Source organism: Parasteatoda tepidariorum, chromosome 4 (assembly GCF_043381705.1).
Source record: "Parasteatoda tepidariorum isolate YZ-2023 chromosome 4, CAS_Ptep_4.0, whole genome shotgun sequence".
Classification (NCBI taxonomy): domain Eukaryota; kingdom Metazoa; phylum Arthropoda; class Arachnida; order Araneae; family Theridiidae; genus Parasteatoda; species Parasteatoda tepidariorum.
The window spans coordinates 45,666,686-45,685,524 of record NC_092207.1 but is presented as its reverse complement, the minus strand read 5'-3'; the positions used below and the strand labels follow the sequence as shown (position 1 = coordinate 45,685,524).

The 18,839-nt window shown below is 29.5% G+C and overlaps 1 protein-coding gene across 1 annotated transcript; it reads left to right on the top strand.

Moving 5' to 3' along the window:
- Nucleotides 1-1,467: 1,467 nt before the first annotated feature.
- Nucleotides 1,468-18,525, top strand: LOC107457059 (very long chain fatty acid elongase 7; the record flags this gene model as incomplete). Its single annotated transcript, XM_016075102.4, is given in 7 exon segments — nt 1,468-1,591; nt 7,225-7,415; nt 11,878-11,958; nt 12,038-12,094; nt 13,895-14,000; nt 14,964-15,100; nt 17,169-18,525. Coding segments are annotated over 7 exon segments (957 nt in total). The 3' UTR covers nt 17,496-18,525.
- Nucleotides 18,526-18,839: the final 314 nt, after the last annotated feature.

Genomic DNA, 18,839 nt, shown 5'->3' with positions numbered 1-18,839 from the left:
TTTTTTTAATCGGATGTGTTTATTTTTAATTTAAAATAATTTTCGAGGAAAGATTAGCTTTAAGAGGTATGTGTCATAACAAATAAAGGGATTCAATATTTATTAAAAGGTACAAAACAATATGGCTATTTGAACATAGAATTTTTCTTATCCTATCATAAATGCATTCAAAATTTTATATTGTGTATGAAGAGCTTATGCTTAAACCATTTTCTTCGGTAAAAGGTTTAACCTAATAGATTAAAGATTTTTTTTTACAAAATATAGTTAAATCCCTCTGCTTTAAAGCAAATATGTAGTTGAAATCCCCCCCCCTCAATTACCACCTTACATGCTGATATTTCAGAAAGTTTGAATGTCTAAAAGCAATAAAAGATTTCGTGAAAACTTTCTGAGTTCGTGTTCCCTTCCAATACTAACTTAAACTAATTTTATTTTTCGATTTATTTTTTTGCCTAGATAGAAATTCGCAATTTTTTCTCAGATATTTAAAAAATATTTTCAGAGATTTTTAAGAATTGCAAAACCTAAAATCTAAAACTTCTCTATTGTCATCGGGGATTAACGAAATTAACTCGTTAATTTAGTCAAGGGTAAATCAGTTAAAGATTTTTCCACACTTGATTAACTAAAATTTGACTTAGTTTTTTTTTTATTGGTTCTCTTTGCCATACTGAACAAATGAGTTGAATTGTCATAGCAAAAGTTTTGTCACGTGAAATATGTAAATTTTCTAACTTTCAAATTTTTATTTCGTATTTCTTATGAACTCTACAGGTAAACATTAAAGTTCATTAAACGTTCAATGATTGTTCAATACAGCTATAATGCATATTTCCATTGAGATATAGCATTGTGTAATATAATAGATGATAATAGCTTAAGGAGCTATAGTTTGTCTATAGAACTCGCCACGAAGTCTATGCAAGCAAATAGCGCATTTCAAAAAGTGGAGCTTCCTTCTCCCCTGACTTCACCAACCAAAGCCAGCCCCTATCTTAAATAATGACCAAACACCCCTATTTGAAATGTATAAACCTCATAACTACTGTAGCCGCCATTATTCCAGACAAATGGCTGAGGGAGTTCTTTACATAGACAAACTATACAGTGATTGTGGCAGTTATGAGACGCGTTTTATAACTTATTCACAACGGTGACCCAGTTTTTCTTTGAAGAAGTGGGATCTATTTTTTTTTTGGAAAAATTTCTTCTGAAATTCTTCCTTGAATTTCTTGAAAAAATTCCTTCTTTTATAAATTTTATACACGAAGTCATGCTTGCTTTAAAATCTAACAAGTCGTAGCGTTTTATGTCATCTGATTCTATACTTCATGATTCGTCATAGGTTATAAAAACTTTAAATGAATCTTAAGAGGAGTTCTTTCTTTATTATTCAATGTGTTTTAATTTCCAGTTATCTGATGGGTATTTATTTTTTTTATAGAACTTTTGAGCCAAGGAAGGATTTTCTTCGTCTGTTCATCGCTGTGAATTTATAGTCTTTAAAGGTAAACAAAAGTTGTAATAAAAATGACAACTCTGGTGAGATCAGTTTCCGATGTTTATGACGAATATATGGCAAGTGGAGGTGAGTTGTAAATTTGAATATTTTCTTTTAATTCTAATTATGTATTTGATAAGAAACAATGGCATATGCTTTGAAGTTAAGGATCCCATTCGGAAATATCCTACTTCCTTTGTTAGTTTAGAGATGTGGGCGAATGTTTATTAGATATCTCAAGTTTTTGAATACTTTTACTTTATATTCATTTTTAAAATAATTCTTATAAATTTATTATAGATTTTAAATATGTAGGCATTTTTAAAAAGATTTTGTACTCGTAAACATGTATAAAAAAGCTTTTTAAAACCTTAAAATTTTACTTAGTAACAAGACATATTTAACTTGCACCAGTAACCAATTTTATTTCATAACCGTCGTTGAACAGCCGACGCAATTCGGGTGTGCGACAACTAATATTAAACTACGTATCCTTGTAATTTTGAACCCAATCCAGAAGACAAGGGAACTCCTGGATCAAATATAGGGAGAAATTGGCCTTCGTATTGGCCTTTGACCATGGACCAAATTCCCTACTAACCAGGTTATGCAGTCCCAGACAACGTTTACATTTGTTAATATTCAATGGACATGAAATTCGTTAGCTCCCTTTTCCCTGTCAGTGTAACTTGCATTAATTAAATAGCAAGTAAATTAAATAGTAAATTAGATTAAATAGTAAATTATTAATTAAATAGTAAATTAGATTAAATAGTAAATTATTAATTAAATAGTAAATTATTAATTAAATAGTAAATTATTAATTAAATAGTAAATTAGTAAGTTTTGAATGAGGATGAAAGAATTTCTTTTCTTAAGACATCAAATTAAAATGTATTTGCTAGTTTTATTAATCTAGTGATTAATAAACATAATTTCTCTGAGAATTAAGGTGGTTTTAAATTTTCTTTCTACAAAATTTTGTAACTGACTGATACAGAAAAGATAGCGCTGTATGTAGGAATGGAAATACTTTTAAGGGTAGCATCGCTGCAAAAGGATTGAAGCTTAGATTTAATGATATTTGAACCCAAATTGAAATTTTTTTTTTGCAATGCACCTTGTTCTATTTATTTTTAAATTTTAATATTTAATTATTTGAATTGTAAAAAGATACTTTGATTTTTAAAATTAAGCCTTCATCGGGCTTTTAAACTTTTCACTTTTTATACTCCATACCACATTGTCGCATATGTGGATTTTGATAATATTTCTATTCTCCCTATAAACGCAATTTGATCTTATATGTAAATATTTTCAAGACGTTGGAGACAGTGTTTGCGCTGAAGACTGCGCAGACAAATTCAATTTAGAAGAAAATCAGTTATAAGATGCATGATAAAAATCTAACTTCAAGTACTGGAGAATATGGTTATAGTTATAAGATGTCTTTACTCCAAATGTAAAATAAGAAAGTAAAGAACATTTTACTATTCAATTTAGTATAATTTGTCAAATATGCGTCTTTATATCTAAAAATATTTAACTTTAATTAGTCAAACCAAGTATCAAGAAAGTTTAAAGAAATTTCAGTTCTATGCATCTGCTTAATTTTTAACGTCATCATATGAAAAAATGGAGTGATCGACCATGCTTTCAAGAAATTTCGCATAGCCTTAGTTTAAAAACTATAATCTGGTTATAATACTCGTAAATTTAACATGCAATAATATGAAATGTTGGAGGAATGGTCATAAAATGAGCACAGTTCTAAACACTGATTCAAGCATTATAAAAATAGTAATTTCTTAAATTTAAAAAATATTGTGCAAAAATTTGAATTGATTTGTATTTCATATTTTGTTCTTAAACTAAAATATTTTGAAATACCCATAAAAATAAAAATTTTACTTGAAATATGTTTGAAATGATGATTGAATTTATAAAAATGAAATATCGAATGATTTACTGAGTACCTTAAATTAAACATACCGTTAATTGTTTATTTGGATGTATTCAATATTCAGCAGAGAAATGGATTTTTAAAGGTAGTGACAAATCCTGTTGCATAATTTTAAAGATAATGAACTCTATAAATTTAAAGCAATCTTGAATCTTGTTGTGATATACGTTTATTTCCAAAAGCACTTTGCGTGTGATAAGTTCTATAAACCGATCGCAAAATATGAAATAAATATTCAAAATCAGTAATTTTTAGTTTTTGAATGTATAATTACAATGTGTGTGGATGTTATCAGTTTATAGTCAAGGATTTGTAGAAATTAAATGAGATATATTTGAGAGAAACTAATTTTAAAACTGATTTTTACTTTCATTAATATGTATTAAAATTTTTGCTTAGTAAAAGGAAGATTATAAACTTGCTAAACATCTTTAAATCTTTATTTGTGTTCCATTTTTATCGATCTTGAAGACATTTTAAGGTTGTCTTCCAAGAATATTTTTCAAATTAACAGTTACTCCTTTATAAATTAAGTTAACTGAAATGCATGAGACATCATTTTACTTTAAAAATTATAATATTTAGCGTTCAGTTCCAAAACGTATAAAATGTTGATCTATTAGGGTTATCTTAAATGAGCTTTGCAAACAATGATTTCATTTAAAGACTTTTTATTTCATTTAAAGACTTTTTGATCAAATTTTTTCAGAGTGGCATTTTTTTGAAATATAAAAGTTGTCCCAAAAATGATCAATGGTTGAAACGTTGAAAAGTCAGGTTTCCTGCGTTCTGCTTAGGGAACCAGATAATCTTCAACTTTTTAAAATTGATAATTAAGTTCAACATATCCTTTGCGGAAAAAATGTGTAGTCTGAAAATGAACGGGCAGGTAAATATGCAGGATAGGTTCCTGTTGGAATACTTTAATAACAAAGCTTGCTTTTATAACATGCTTCGTTCCATTTTTATTGCTGTTTATAACAGTTACGCATAGTTGAAGTTTCTATCTTTAAATGCTTTCCTTTATGATAATTGCGAAAACTACGCAAAATGTTAATGCTGTCAATTTTCAGAATGAGAAGCATTGGTAATCTAATTTTTGTTAGAAAAGTTACCTCATTGTTTGCATTAAAAAAAAACAGTATACGAAAATTCAAGTATTCATAAATCTTAATTTTTATCTAGGATGAAACATTTTGCCATTCTGGCAATTTTTCAAGAAATTTGATTTTAGAAAAATTTAAACTTGTCCATTTTAAATTCATGTCCATTTTCCATTCTAAGTTCTTCTCTTCCATTTTAAGTTAGATAATATGGAAATTTTAAAACTTCGTTTAAGAAGCAGTTTAAGCGCTTAAATTGTGATTTTCATTTCACTTGACGAGAGCTCACAGAACAATTTAATTGATTTTTGCAAATCTATAGCTTTGGAGACTCGCAATGTCAAATGTTAATACAAGTCTAATGGAGAAACAGACAACAATCAATCAATAATGGTACTGTTGCCAACACCAACTGATAATGTACAGAATTATCATGACACGCAATATCTAATGCCTTACAGATTTCAATACATATAATTATACTTCACATTAGAAAAAGAAAAAAAATTGAAATTTATCAAGGATTATTTGTAATCGCCACATCAATTTTACTGGGTCGTGTATACAAAAATTTCCATAGATCCGTAACGTACTGGCTAATGTCTAAAAACCATGTAAAATGTTGCAAACTACATTAATTTGACTAGCGTACTTGAACTTGTCTATTCTTAAATGTTAGCAGCAGCTTACCGTGAACTTGTTTTCTCTTCAGTCAAGTTCTCAGCATTGACCTGAACGGTCGATAATTAACGAAATATTTTTCAATGACAATCATTTATAGATTTTAAACGAATCTGTTCGCTGGAATATTTTTCGCAGAAATGCATTAAAAAGAAACTAGGAATGGGATTAAAGTTTAAATACACAATAAATTTACTTAATTTCTATTCACTTTTTCTTTTTTTTTTCATACGGAAAATATTTCGACCAAAGCAAGACCCTAATGTTAGCTTCTTTTAAAAACTTGACTGATTCTAAATTGAGGAAAAACAGTGACTATTAGATGAAAAGCTTACTTCTAATAAAACAAATGTTATTGAGACTGTCTCGTTAAGATTCTGAGCGCAAAGAATGCAAATGACGTGGTAGAAATACTGCCTGCGGTCATAATGGCGTTTTAAGTTGCCTACTCCTTTCAATCGTTATATTTAAATCGCTGGATATTCCATAACCTCAACAAAAATACTTGAAAGATGTGTTCGTAAAGATGTAATTCAACTTGCGCAATAGTTGACTCAAAGTAGGAAACTAAATTCAGGGGGGGGGATTGAACACTTATTTATTTAAATTTTTATTTTTTAGTGAAATTTCATATTCATACGGATGAAATAACATTTGCGTTTTGATGATTGAAAATGGTAATAAGTGCCATCTTAAACTAATCTTAATCACTTAGACACATTCTTTTAAAATCTTTTCTTTTTTTTGCAGACTAAAGTAAATGTCATACTGAAGTATGCGTAACGTATTTCCTAATATTTGAAAAGTAAATTATTATCTTATTTAATCCTTTTTCAATTAATAAAAATAAGCAAATTTCCTGGATAGTACACATGGATATGCAAATACCAAACTAATAACTTTGCTTAAGATAGAATTTTGATCTATTTTTAACAATTTCGACTGAAAACTTGGAGTTGGTTTTCTTAGAAAATTTTACTTGATGCTAATGTTTATTTTTCAAAAGGGAATTTTCTAAATAAGAAGCTCTAAGTCTCCCAATTGTATAGAAACATGTATGCTCAATTGCATTTTTCAGTGAGAAATTAAAATTTAATTTCAAGAACTAATTTGATTTTTCGGCTAAATGGTTTCTAAAATGAGTAAATTTTCATCAAATTACGATTTATGGCAGTGTTAATTACTCGTTTGCACCAATTTGTTGATTGCACTGAAGTGTGAAACAATTGCTGAATATAAGACTTAAATATTTTAACTGAGCCGCGGACCCCTTAGTGGGCTGTGTGAGATAAGGCAATCGGTGACTGCCAATAAGGTATAACTTGGATGCCAGATTCCGTGTAGTATTCACTGAAGAAATTCTTTGTCTGCAGTTTTAACTTTCGTTTTAAAGATTTTTACTGTAATTACAACTCAACGAGAGATTTTAAATATTTTTGCATTTTAAATATTCTGAAAACTTCTTAAAGAAGCTGATCTTAGACAAAGCGGTGCAGCGTATCAAGCTATATTAAAGAAAAGTTCTGTATTTTTTATAAAAACATTTATTTACAGGAACAACTACAGTAACGGAATTAAAGTTCCCATAACGGGAAAGTAACAACTTTTCGAACCAATATAGAAAACCCGTAACGGGTTAGTACAAACCTCAATTTCGAAAAACAAAAAACTAATCTCTACAAAATCAGCTTTTTGTTCTAATTTTATCGTCTGCTTTTATTTTTTAAATGTATCTCTTTATGTTTATTTTATTTATGCTTTTGCCAGCCCGTTATTTTTAAATATTTATAGATTTTATAGCTGTCGCACAACCATTCAGATTATTCAATTTCGTAAAAAATATTTTATCCATAGTCGAAATTAAATTTGTATGAGTGGCGAATTCCATTAAGGGCATTAGTCTGGTTCTTTTGCCGAATCGATTATACCAATCAGTGTCCAGGGATTTAACGAGTATGCTATTTCTATTCTAGATCCGAGGGTGACGGAATGGTTTCTCATGGATGGACCAGGACCAACCATTATGTTAGTGATACTCTACGTTCTATTTGTGAAGAAAATTGGTCCAGCCTGGATGGAGGACAGGAAACCCTTCGATCTGAGATACGCAATGCTTCTTTACAACGCAGTCATAGTTCTCACCAATTTTTACCTCATTCTAGATGTGAGTATTTATTCTCAGTTGGCAACTGTAAACATTGCAAACTGCAAACATATTATGGCAAATAAAATTTATCAGGCGATTTATTATTCATGATCATAACTGCATTTGGTTAATGTGGTGGTTTGTAGAATATATTTAGCAAAGCAACCGGTTCATTTTGTATAGTCATAGTGACGTAACGACAGGAATGCAATTCCGTAGCCTTATAGATTGTCTTAACTACGTTGCTTATAGGTGTAACTTAAACCATTATTTGGCATTCAGTAGAATACCTAAAATTGGCCTTAAGAGATGCAGAATGTTTAATACTTCACTCACTTTGTCTTGTGATTCCATTAAATGACAAATGAATCGAAGAAAAATTGGCTATATTTTTGTTTATAAGTTAACACGGTATAGCACGTGAGTTAAGTCTTCACTCCGTTTCTGAATTTATTTACATTTTGCGTTTTGTTTGGAAGCATTCAAAAATGCGATTTAACTTAAAATTTATTCAACGAAAAATGCATATTCTGAAATTTAAAAATCGCAATCTCTCTATGCATTAAGTTTTCGAAATGGAACTACAAAGGAGCACATTAGAAACTAAAAATTAATTTTAGCTCTAATATTTCGATTCTAAAATACATAAGTGTAGAGCCTAAATAAAGATATTTAAAAGTTTAGTGATAGAAATTAGCTTTATTTAAAATATGGTTCCCTTTAAAATACGGTTTTAGTTTAAAATGTTTTTCAAAAGTGTAACTTAGTGATAAAATGTTCCAGTCTTTCATTTGAGAAAAAAAACCTGGTTTTTATTAGTTTTATTCGGGGTACACCGTTGTGACTTAAAAGAACCATTTATTGACATTTTAAATTGTATAAAATAGTTTTTTTTATTTAGTAAATATATTTTATTCGCTTTCACGAATTTGAAGTTACATAAACAATGCTATTAGAGTTGAGTTTTGATTTATCACTAAACTGTATTGTAGGCGACTATGCATAATAAAAGGTAATTATGTTATATAAGCTTTAGCTTATGATATTACGGCAGCATATACTCTATCTGTAATACTTTTGAATACATACTAAATTGGTAGGTTTTCAAAAATGTATCACATAATAAGTCAGACTGCTAATTTCGAAAACAATTTTAGTGAAACTTTATTAGTGCGTCATGAAAGCTAAATTTTTGTCTATAAATTATTTCATTTCATTAATGTTCAAGTTAAAAAAATTAAATTACTCTCTATACAATTGGAAGAGATTTTTGAATGAGCGCATCTTTCAATGCATAGACCTTTTAATAAGTTTGAATGCATAATTGCCTTCAGCAGCAAGAGGTCTATTTTTCTTTCATTTGTCATTTGTGAATGAAACGTACATAGACGCGAAGGCCATTCTTATACCCCATTAGTTGTAATAGTTTTTTTTTTTCCATCTCACTATGCTTCTCGCTTCGGTGAACATCTTAAGTATTTTTTAAATACATATAGTTATAATAGTTTTTTTCCTTTATTACTAAAGTGTTACCATTATCAACTTTTAATCTAATGATGGAATGATCCAACTTTCAGATTAAAAATTCCGATTTTATAAAGGATACTTCAATATATTCTAATGCTCTCAATATACTCTAAACTAAAATGCTTCCTCATTTTTACTCTTGAGTTTGTGACGAGGAAATCTCTAAATCTAAATTTTGAGCTTTTAGAATATGAAGATCATTCAATTTTCATCTGGAATTCAGAACTTTACATGCTTTGATTTCTGTACTTTTTTAAACACGTAAGTGCCTCCAAAAAAGCCCACCTTGAATAACTTTTGATCTAATTTTCACGTTTTAGGACTCATTCTGGGAAATATGGTGCAAATAGTTTGGTTAGGAGAGCTCTCCAAAGTTTGCCCTCCTTAATGTTAAATTAACTTTTTGCGTAGTTCGCTATATCTCACACTTTTTTAGTGAATTGAAAAATTTTTAAAAACAATTATGAAATTCGTTTGTCCAAAGATAGTTCCATTCAAAAAATACTTTTAGCAAATATTTTATTTAAGAATGGTCAGAAAATTTGAATTTTCAGATATACAATTTTTCATTTCAATTTAAAGAATTATTACATGGCAAAATACGAAATTTGAGCCATTCTTTTTTGACCATTCTTATATAAAATTAATTTATACTAAAAGTTATTTTTTGCCTGGAGTTATCTTTGGTAAAACGACTTTTATAATTGTGTGCAAAATTTTTTTCAGTTCACATAAAAATTCATGGGCTATAGCGAAATATTAACATTAAGGTGGTCAAACTTTGGAGAGCTCTCCTTACAAACTATTGGCACTATATTTCCCAGATTATCAGAAATCCAAATCCGTCGGAAAAAATGGTATTTTATTCAGAGAAAGTATGTTGTGTCCGATTTCGTAAAATATCGTCTGCATTAACGAATTTGAGGTCATCCCCTTGAGCCTTTAAAATAGAGTGCTAGAACGTGAAAATCAGATCATTAGATTAAAAGAAATTTTGGGTAGTCCAATTTTTCTTTTTCTTTTTGAAACACTTTGGTCATATCCTTCAAGTTTAGATTTCGGAGATGAAGACTATGGTAACAGAAGTTAAAAGCATTTGACGTATATTTTCAAAGTATATTTTCAACGTATATTTTCAAAGTAGACTTTTCAAATTATTAGCATTTTGATCAATTACCGTGAATTACGTGCTCAGTTTGAAATGCATTTCAAACTGAGCAGAGTATTATTTTTCATAATTATTTGTCTTTTTAATTAAGTTTTTAATGATTTTTGAGCAAAACTTGTGTTTAAGTGTTTTCATAACAAATATTAGACGAGATTTTCTATGCTCTAAACAATTATTCCTATCTTAAAAAAAGACTCTGAATAGATTTGCAATAATGTCAACAGCTTCACTATCTGTAAAATATTAGGCTAAAGCTTTCAGAACTTTATTTAGTTTTGTAGATAATTTAAGTCCCTCTTTATCATAGACATAAATAAAGGAGGAATTTTGTATATTTATTTAAATAAATTACATATTGTGGTTGCTAAGTTCACTTTCATTCAAAATCACAAACTACGAAGTGTGCAATAAGATTTTTTATTGTCACTGGAAATTTTTTTTTTCACAATACAGTAAGAATGCTAATTTTTGGAGTTATTTTTCATAATGTATGTGAATGTGTTATTATCTAAAATCTGCAATTAAATTATTCGTTTAAGTTTAGTATTATGAAGTTTAATATTTGACTTATTCTGAATTGAACTGTGAAATTTTTTTGCACGATTCATATACATACGATAAGACTCTGATGAGGAAATTAGTTTAAAAGAGTTTGAGGAATTCGTACTTCAGCTAGATTGAATTCCTGAACGAAAAATTGCACGAACACTCATTAACTTTAATTTATCATTTGTGTTCAACAATGCATTTTAATTAAAATCAATTTTTCATTAACGCTATTTGCATTTATTTTTAAGTTTCTTTTCATGTGAAGACTAACAAGTTTCCTTCGAATGAATTGTTTCATTGACTTTAGTTAAAATAAAAATTAATGTCTTAAGCTCGTTAAAATTGTGGCCAAGCGTTTATAATTCAGAAACTTTTTTAACAACCAAGATAAATGGTTTATTATTTTTATACCTTATTCAATCCAAACTAGTCTTTATGCATTTACAATCATTAGTAAAGAGTTGAGGATATGTTTTCAAATCTATTATTCAATACAATGATTGACATATTGTAGACAAAGCCATCTTTGACATTGAGTTAAGATTCATCAGATTGCATATTCTAATCTGCTCGGTTGGTGGTATTAGGTATTAGATGTTTTGACCTTTCTATTTTGCAGCGCGACAGGGTCGGTTTCATTAGTTGTTCAGACTGAAATTTTGGGATTCTAATATATCTAATTTGTTTTCCTTGTAAATGCTTCGTTGCTTGTTTAATTGGCAAGATTCGTTTTTCTAAATAACCAAGGCTAGCTAATGGCTATTTTCCTCGTAACATTTGCAAAGCAATATGACAAATTTTAATTAAATTCTTTTCCCTTTTTTTTAATGAATAAAAGAAATTTCAGTTTATGAATAAGGAAATCAAGACTTTGAAAATAAGCATTCAATTAAACTAAATATTGGCTTTTTCAGTTTTAGACCAGCTTTCATGCTTAATTTTAATGGATTCCTTTTAAATATCGAAGTTTATGCAAGTAGATTTTAAAGAATTTAAATCTTTCAATCCTTTAAAAATAAGAATGAAATTTCCTTAGAACGGACCAGTTATTATGTAAAATTGAATTCAACAATTTGGAACAAAAATAACTCCCTAGATTTATGTAGTGATCGGCTTTTCAAGTTGTGATAGGTTTAGGTTGCAAAAGGAAACAACAGTAAGCATTAAATTTGTGACTGCAATTTCTAATCTATTCAGTACATTTTCAGTTTTAAAACAGTGTACTTTCTTTTACAGACATTCCGAATTTTGCTAAAACCAAACCACAGTTGGACTTGCAGAATCGACAAAAATAAATACGATCCTGATAACGTTCGAGTAAGTTTTACTTCTGGATTTTGATTTTGATTTTCAACTCTGATTGTTCTATAAAATTGGTTTCTTTATTTTTTTGCAGTTGGCAGAATTGGGCTGGTGGTTTTTCTTCATAAAATTTATAGAATTTGCTGACACAGTAAGTTCATATTTATCATATATAGAATTCACTCGTATTTACAAACAGCGCTCAGTTTAAATGGTTTATGGAAAAAAATATTCCCCCCTCCTGATGAATTAACACAGGTTTAAATACCAGCGATGGTTAATTCGTAATGCTTCCAACTAGTACAGATCACAATGTTGAAAAATATCCCCAGTGGTAAGTGGATCTTGGGTTAGTCCTTTGGTGCCGGTCTCACCGTTGGAAGCTTTAGGTGGTTTCCCCTTCATTAACGTAAGAGCGTACTAGTATTAAGGAAGCTTGCCACAATACTTGGGATGTTACTTCTCTCGTCCTTTGGAACTAGCTTAAAATTTCAAATCTACGGATTTGAAGATTGGTAAATCCAATACGGATCGATTGTTCAACGATTATGAAATAAAATAGAATCGTACAGAAAATCTAAACTTAACGTGTATTTTTGTAATTTGTACTAAACTCGAGGCACTTGTTTTTTTTTTTAAACTACAGCCAACATAGTTTCATTTCCAGTTCTTCGATCGGAAAATATTAAATTAAGGTCCAGTCAAGCTTTGATGGTCTAGATTATTGTAGTTAATTATGGAAACCAATTTGTGTAAAGTATTTCTACAGATTTCGTTGCATTAATTTGGAAAAAAAATCCAAACTTACTATTCTCCTAATTTAGTTTTCAGTTAAGTAATAGTTCTTATAAATATCAGATTTGAGGAGAGGTGATTTAATTTATGTCATGACATCAAATGTAACTAACTATTATTATTGCCACTTGACAACATGCTCACTAAACTCTAAATGTACCCAAAATATTGGGCTAATGTTATGCTCAGCTATACTTAAAACAATTAAAATAAGTCGGCTTTTAAGGGAAAAATGTTTTTGCTATAGCTACGCTGTAAAAAGTATCTCAATACCAAAAATGACTGCAACTACTTTGCAATAAAACTATGTAGTGAGACAATATTCCCAGCTCCTATGGACCTATGTTTCACTACACAGTGAAAGTTCGATTACTCTTTGGTTTAAAGTTAACCCCCTTTTTTTATTCGGAAATACTAAAATTTATAAAGTAAGAGGTGATACATAAGTCTGAAGAGTTATTTTTACTATACAATATGAAGCAAGAATCATTCATTTAGGGTGCAAGTATGAAATATTCCTTAAAATTAAACTAGTTCAATAATCACATACACAAAAGCAAGGAGAGAATATAAATTCGAACAACGTTTAACAAAAACTGAATCTGATAGCAATAAAATATTAAAATTATTCAATATAATTGACAGATTTATGCAGACAATCTCATGAGAACATGGTTATCTTTGTTATGCAATTAAAATTATGTATGTTATTAGTGTAATGCTGTTTAAGGGGAATGATTTTGTTCAGCATCGTCGAGGCGAAATCACTTTTCCTTGCAAAGAATCGATCGTCTAACAATTGAAAGATTTAAACAGATTGATGAAAATAATTCCTGAATGGAGTGAGCTTGATTTAAGCTTTATCATTTATTGGAGTTAAGATTTAATTACATCTTTTTTTCGGTATTAAATTGAAATTACGCAATTTTTAGTTTTTCAACACCAAATTCAGGTACGTTTTTATAGTGCAGATTATGCTAAATATGCTTTTAAGTACACTGAGATGTCAACTTTTTCAAATTCAATTTTTAAACATTAAACAAATGAATTTATGTGTATCCAAAATATGCTATTTTTATCTATTAAATGAATATACTTTGTGAAATCTCAATGAGTTAGCGTGTTGTGAAATTGAAATTTTTTTTCTTTTATTCAGATTTTCTTTGTTCTGAGAAAGAAAAATAGCCATATCTCGACTCTTCACGTGGTTCACCATGCTGTCGTTCCCATTGCCGTTTGGGGTGGACTGAGAATCGAACCTGGTAAGTTTTCTTTATTATGAAATCTTAACTGCATTCACCTTAGGTGGTTAACTGCATTCACCTTTAAAAAATGTTCCACGAATCTGAGCTATCCTAATTTTTCTTTTTTGCTTTTGACTTTACAACGGAACCAATTTACAAGGGTTTGACCAACTTACATTTAGTATGACTTTTTTACCATAAAGCAGTATAGCATATTTAGTCTCTGATGCAAATTATATTCAGCAGACTATTTAAGTATAGCAGTGTAAGCCACGCGACAAATTAAGGTCACAAATATAGCCTAAGAATTGTTTTTTTTCAAGAAAATAAAATTTGAAAAAGTTAAAATTTTCTCTCCTAAAATTAAGATTGCAGTTGTTTCTATTTACTTATTTACTTAATTACAATAAGACATGGAAGTTAACAAACTTAACCGTTTGAGTGCTGAAGAGTTTTCTTACATATATGCTAATAGTGTGGAATGAAATGCGTAGTAATTTCATCGCACAATAAAAATCACAATTGAGTAAAATGAATAAAAACTGCGATTGATATGAATTCAACTGCTCTCAATAGATGGGAAAATTATACTAATCCACAGCAGCGTCTCCGCATATTCTGTACAAAACAAGCGAAACGCGATAGCTCTTGGCCGGACTCAAATGATTGAAACAGTATTGGTAAAAATATTTTCAAAAATGTAATCAGAAAAATTACTTTAGTTACCCCAGTGGTTTCAGTGACTCTGGATGACCGAACTGTCGCTTTATTTGGTTGATCTTACCTTTTGCTCATTCCGTAGGCAATGCCTTGTGTTTTGTTACCGTAAGATGATCATTCATTTCTGATTGCTTTCTGAATTTAAGTAAAGATATTTTAATAATTTTGCGAATCTGATCTGATTTTGCATTGCATGTCATGAAAATTTGATATATATTTCGAAATAACACTGTGTTGAAAGGAAATTTTTCTTTCTTTCAGGAAGTTATAATTACTTTTTCCCCTTGATCAACACAATTGTGCACACCGTCATGTATTCATATTATGGACTTGCCGCTCTGGGACCCAAGGTGCAAAAATTCCTCTGGTGGAAGAAATACCTCACAACATTCCAAATGGTAAATACTTTTCCTGAATTAGACTTTTCACCTTTGCAAAAATTATCATCACTTTAGGCTAACTGGCTTATCAATTTCGTACAGTGAGTTTACAATCTTCAGATTCTATGAGGTGCCTTAGTGACTACTGATCATTGTTACCATAACTTTGGCGTATTGGTATTCAATTGGATAAAATCTTCATAAATTAGTGACAGATTATCTTCCCTTTTATATCTATTCAAAAACTAAAAGAAAGAAACGTGTGGTAGAAAGAAACGTGTAGATGGGTACTTTGGAAAGATCTTAGAATTTCCAAAGTACCCATTAATCGACAAATGTTTTATTTTTAAATTTAAGAAATATTTATTGCAATTGTAAAAAAGTTAAATTTTTCTAAACCAGAGCTTTTAAATCATGTAAACCTAAACGAAATAGTCTTATTTCGAATATTTACCCTTCAAATTTATCTGCCAAAATATAAATGAAAAAACTATAGATGCAAAAGCGGTTTTTAACCACATAAAATTTCAACTTTTTTCTACCAGCTGCACGATCTAAAGATGTCTTTTCCCTCTTAGTTTGATTAGTATAGTGTGTTAACTTGACGATGTACAGTGCACAAAAAGAAAATAACCCTGAATAATTTTTGATCTAATGATTGGATCTTCACGTTATAGTACTAATTCTTAATGGTTTGAGGGGGTGACCACAAATTTGCTAAATTTCAATTCGTTTAATTCTCGAGGCATAGTGAATTACACAAAAAATTGAATTAATACTAAGGGGTCCAAACTTTGGAGTGCTCTCCCGACCAAACTATTCAGACCATATTTAGCAGATTGCGGCTACCTCCGATATTTTGGGGTTCAGAAATGCGAATCCATCAAAAATGTGTTTATTCTAAAAAAGCATGTTTTGTCTGATTTCGTAACTAAAAATATCTCCTTAATCTAATTATCATACTTGAGGGCATCCCATCAAGCCAAAGTCCCAAAAGTGAAAATCTCATTATTAGACCAAAAGTTATTCAGGGAGGTAAGTTTTTATTTTTTTACTCGCTGACTTTATGACAGATTTCTACTCCATCTTTTGCCATTTAATTCATTCTAGACTCGAAGTGCCCTACAAAAATGTATTTAAATCTACTAGCTAAATGAATTGAAAATCACTTAAGACAAATCACCTACGTCAATAACCTTCGCACGCTAGTAAAATCATTCAAGATGACTGCTAATGACTAAAGGGTAGTTCTTTGAGGTATTCCTTTAACAATCATCTTGAATGATTTTACTAGTGTGCGAAGATTATTGACGTAGGTGATTTGTCATACTTAGCACATATTCGAGCACATGACGGAAGTTAGCAATTTAAATCGCAATAAAGCTACAGATTAAAATTCATTCGCATATCATGGTAAATATCAATTAGTTTGGTCTATAATGCCGGACGACACTTATAATGCCGGATGGACATGTGTTAACATATACAGTGCTTCAAACGGAGTTTGATCGATAATGGTGCATAAGGGAAAATAGTCTGGACTCAAACGGGTAGTGTTTTGACGAGACTTCATTTTCCATAAATTCTTAGTAAGAAGATGCAATGTTGAGTCTATTAAAAACATTGAAGAGATCAGAGAATATTCCTTAATACTTGTTTCGAGAGTAAATAAAAAGTAAATAAAAAAGATGTACCTACACAAAGGATTAATAGTTCTGGCAAAATAAACATTTAAGAATATTTTAGACATTTTAGTATTTTTTTGGAAAACCAGTTTTGTATTTGTATGCAAAACTTTTTTTGTATCATATTTTGAGAACAAAGATACCAAATTTATATGAAAAAGTGGTAACTTTTCAGAATGCGTATTTGTCTAGTTGTGTAATTTAGTTTAGTATTAAAATATTTGGGATGAACCTTTTTGACTTAAGAGTGGAGCTTTGTTATCCAATTATAAGATTAAGTTTCGTGATTTCGCTTTTAATGGTTCATTGTTATTTTTAATTTTTAAAGTTTTATTATAAAGATCGAAATTAACCGATTATTGTTGTAATGTAAGTGCTTAATGTGCATATTTTTATTACAGATCCAGTTTGTCATGGTATTTTTCTATGTACTCAACCTCATGATCACTAGGTGCCAAGTATCCAAGTTTATCATTTATTTGAACACATTTTTGGCCGGACTTTTCCTTCTCATGTTCTACGACTATTTCCAGAACACCTATATGAAGAAAAAGGCAGTAAGAAAGCAACGAGCCCTGGAAGAAGAGAACAGAGCCAAACTTGCTTCCAGTGACACCGCCAGCAAAATGAACGGTCAAATTCCCACAGTTTCCCAAAAAGTTTTAGAGAAAGAAATAAAGAAAAACGGATACGTGCAACCAGTACAGCTGAACGAAAAATCTGAATGAACAATCTGTGTCACTTAAAACTAAAACTAGATCGGTCTGAACTATTGACTTTTGAGAAATGGTGTTTTCTGAAAACACAGTTTTAAGCGAGGACAATCTGTTCCATTATTGTTAAGTTTTCATATTGACGGTATTTTGTAAGCACAAGTTTTTGTTAATTTCAGGCAAATATTTTATGACAAACACCGGTTCGATGCTTTATATTGTTTTACTGCAAGGTTTTCTATTTAATCTAATATTCTATACATTTTTAAGAAATTATGCAATATGTAAATTTAAGTTTTCGATCAACTGAAGACGCTAAAAGTGAAATTAAATTTGAATTATTAAAATTTCCATTTAAAAGTTTTAAATTGTTCCCTAAGTATTAAGATCTTTGAGTATTTGTTTTGGAGTTGTAAAACTAAGAAATACGTTTCCAGAAAAATTGCTAATTATTTTTTGAAGTGTTGTGTTGATCATAATTTTTATTAAAGCCGTAATTTGAGTTTTGGTAATTAGATTAAAAAGCAGTGTTACATAATTGTTTTTCATCGGTAAATGTATAGAAATGTTAAGGCTTCTGAATATCGAAAACTTAAAGTAAACACGTTAGAATGAGCTAAATATCATTTTTTTATGTAACTGTCGAATTGTTTACATAAATTTAAGTGTTTTAAAGATTCAAATTAACGTGTTTAAAATAGTAAGTTCGCAGCAGCTCAGGATTTAGCGAAATTCTTTTTAACTCTTATATATAGGGTTTTAAAACTGGAATTTGTTACAGTAAAATGATCATTTTATCTTCTGTAAAGAGTTTTAACTCAGTGTAAATTTCTGTAAATATTCCTTCATTTCTTAGACTGTACATTTAATTGCTTTCTTCTGTAACTAAACACAACGTTATCTCTGTATAATAATCATATAGGAACGACCATTTTTTGATGGTTTTTTTTGGGGGCAAATATTTTTGTTTAAATGGAATTTGACACTTTCTATGAACGTGTATACAAATTTGTTTTATTTATGAATAAATGTTTGTTTAAATGTTGATTTTTATTTAAATTGCACAATTTCTCTTTAGAGTACATTATTATCAATTGCCTTACAGGGATTCGTTTTCGAAAGTGTCTTTATTATTAAAACAGAACAAACAAATAAACTATATTTTTCGCAAGTTCCTTGATTCTAACGAGAGTAATTTAAGGCATCTAAATTTTCAATACAATCTTGTTGCATCAAAATCTTCGGAATCAATATATCATCGACCCAAATTCAGTATTTGAAACATTCAGCTAAATCTAACGCAGCAAAATTTGCAAATTAAGGTCCTTAATTATACATAAAAACTTCTGTTTAATTTTA